At 39.9% G+C, this 2153-nt stretch overlaps 1 protein-coding gene across 1 annotated transcript; it reads left to right on the forward strand.

Moving 5' to 3' along the window:
- The first annotated feature begins 545 nt into the window (after positions 1-545).
- Positions 546-1676, forward strand: LOC146041741 (putative G-protein coupled receptor 33). The gene has a single exon (XM_083161648.1). The coding sequence runs from the start codon at positions 546-548 to the stop codon at positions 1503-1505; it is 960 nt and encodes a 319-aa protein (XP_083017774.1). The 3' UTR covers positions 1506-1676.
- Positions 1677-2153: the final 477 nt, after the last annotated feature.

The following is a 2153-nucleotide window of genomic DNA, read 5'->3' on the forward strand; positions in this document are numbered from 1 at the left end:
GTTCCCTCCATCTAGCCCTGGTTAGACCCTTGGGGGAGGTACATTCTCTTTAAAAAAAAAAAAAAAACACCATATAACTATAACTGTATGGCCCATTATCTTTATTGAACTGTCTCTAATGTCTAACTACATAGGCAAGAAAACAAAACAGAAAGTACCATCAAAGGAAGAAACTTTTTTTAATGTTGATAACATCTGGTTGTCCTACTTGGTATGAAACAGGAAGTTTGGTTATTTTATATTTGTGCCAGTAAAACCACACCCTCTGGCTTTACATTATCTCATTATAGTCGCTGGTAACATACTGAACTAGCACAGGGAGAAGGTACGGTATGCTTAAATGACATTTTATTTTGCACTTGTATATGTTATCAGTCTGTGGGCCAGATGTGGTGGCGTAGATTGTTGAGGCTGCGGGCCTCGTTATCAATGGCAGCTGCAGCGCTGACTACAAAGTGCAGGGGGTGGGTGGGGGGGACCGCTTAGCACATATAACATAAATGTTATAAGATGTAATTTGATGTGATCTGTATCTTGCAGCGACAATGACTGTTAACTCATCCTCAAGTTATCATTTCAGTAATGGGACAACCTACGAAACCTTCACGGCTTCCAAGATCATTTCCGCCGTGGTTTTGCTCATAACATTTTTGTTTGGTTTGGTTGGAAATACCTTATACCTCTGGGTCCTTTGGTTCAGGATGAGAAAAACAATAAACACAACTTGGTTCTTTCATCTCATTTTGGGAAATCTCTTTTTCACGCTCATCATTCCATTTGTTGCTATATATTTTTTGATGAAACCCCACTGGATCTTTGGATTGTTTTTGTGCAAGTTCGTGAATGTGGTTTTGTCATTGGCTATGTACGGCGCAGTGTTTGTCCTTACAACAATCAGTGTTGACCGTTACTTCTTGGTTTTCCACCCACTTTGGTACCGGAATCACATGACACCTAATAACGCTTCTATTGTCTGCATTTTTTTGTGGATCTTTGCGTTTTTGTTTAGTTCTCCCTATCTCGTGTTTCGACAAGTAAGAGATGACCACAAGAACTTCACCCTCTGCCACAATGATTTTAGCTTTTCCGGAAAGTGGAATGAACAGCAGATGAAATGGGCCCTATTCGTCGTGCGTTTGATAATGGGATTACTAATTCCGTTCGCTATTGTTGCGTATTGTTATGTCCAAATATTTATCAAGATAAAGACGGAACAGCTGGCAAGCTCTAGTAAACCCTACAAGATAATCATCATCGCTATAATATCTTTCTTTATTTCCTGGACCCCGTACCATATATGGTATGGAATGTCTGTGGACGGCAGATTCTCAGAGAGTGTCCTGCAACCTCTACAGGTCTTAACAACATGTCTGAACTGCATTAATTCTTGCTTTACCCCAATACTTTACCTGTTCGTTGTGGAAAGCTTCAAAAACATGTTCAGGAAATCCCTGTTTAATCTCATTGAGTCCGTTTTTAAGGAAACTTTTGCCGAAACTAAATAACAACAGGTACATTCTGATATAAGAGATCCCTCAGAGGATACATAAATTCCAGCAAGTTCGAACCATGGTAGAGATAGAACATGTTTTTTTTTCTGCTATATTATAATAATTAAATTGGTTTAATTTGAATTTTTAATTGCATTTAAACAAAATAATCCAACTATTTTGGATTAATAGCCAAAACAATTTGTTTGCATTAAAAATACTTTTTTGTGGAATTATGTGATCATGTGGGTATATAATATAGCATTACTAGTATTTCAGATCTGTCATTTTCTGTGTTGCTAGCTATTGTGCCGAGGTATTGTTTCTATTCCTCCACATCCCCCCTCTCTCTCCACCTTTTCATTCCCCTTATACTTCTATAAAATCTAATCTTCCCTTTATTCCTCCCATCTTCCCTCATCCTCCCATCTCCCCTATTCCTCTCTTCTCCCCTATTCCTCCCATTTCCCCTATTTCTCCCCTCTTCCTCCCATCTCCCCTTTTCCTTCCATCTTCCCCCCCTTCCCCTATTCCTCTACTCTCCCCCATTTCTCCCATCTCCCCAATTCCTCTACTCTCCCCCATTTCTCCCATCTCCCCTATTCCTCCTCTCTCCACTATTCCTACCATCTCCCCTATTCCTCCCCTCTCCCATATTCCTCC

This window comes from Crinia signifera, chromosome 19 (assembly GCF_055691185.1).
Source record: "Crinia signifera chromosome 19, ASM5569118v1, whole genome shotgun sequence".
NCBI classification, from domain to species: Eukaryota; Metazoa; Chordata; class Amphibia; order Anura; family Myobatrachidae; genus Crinia; species Crinia signifera.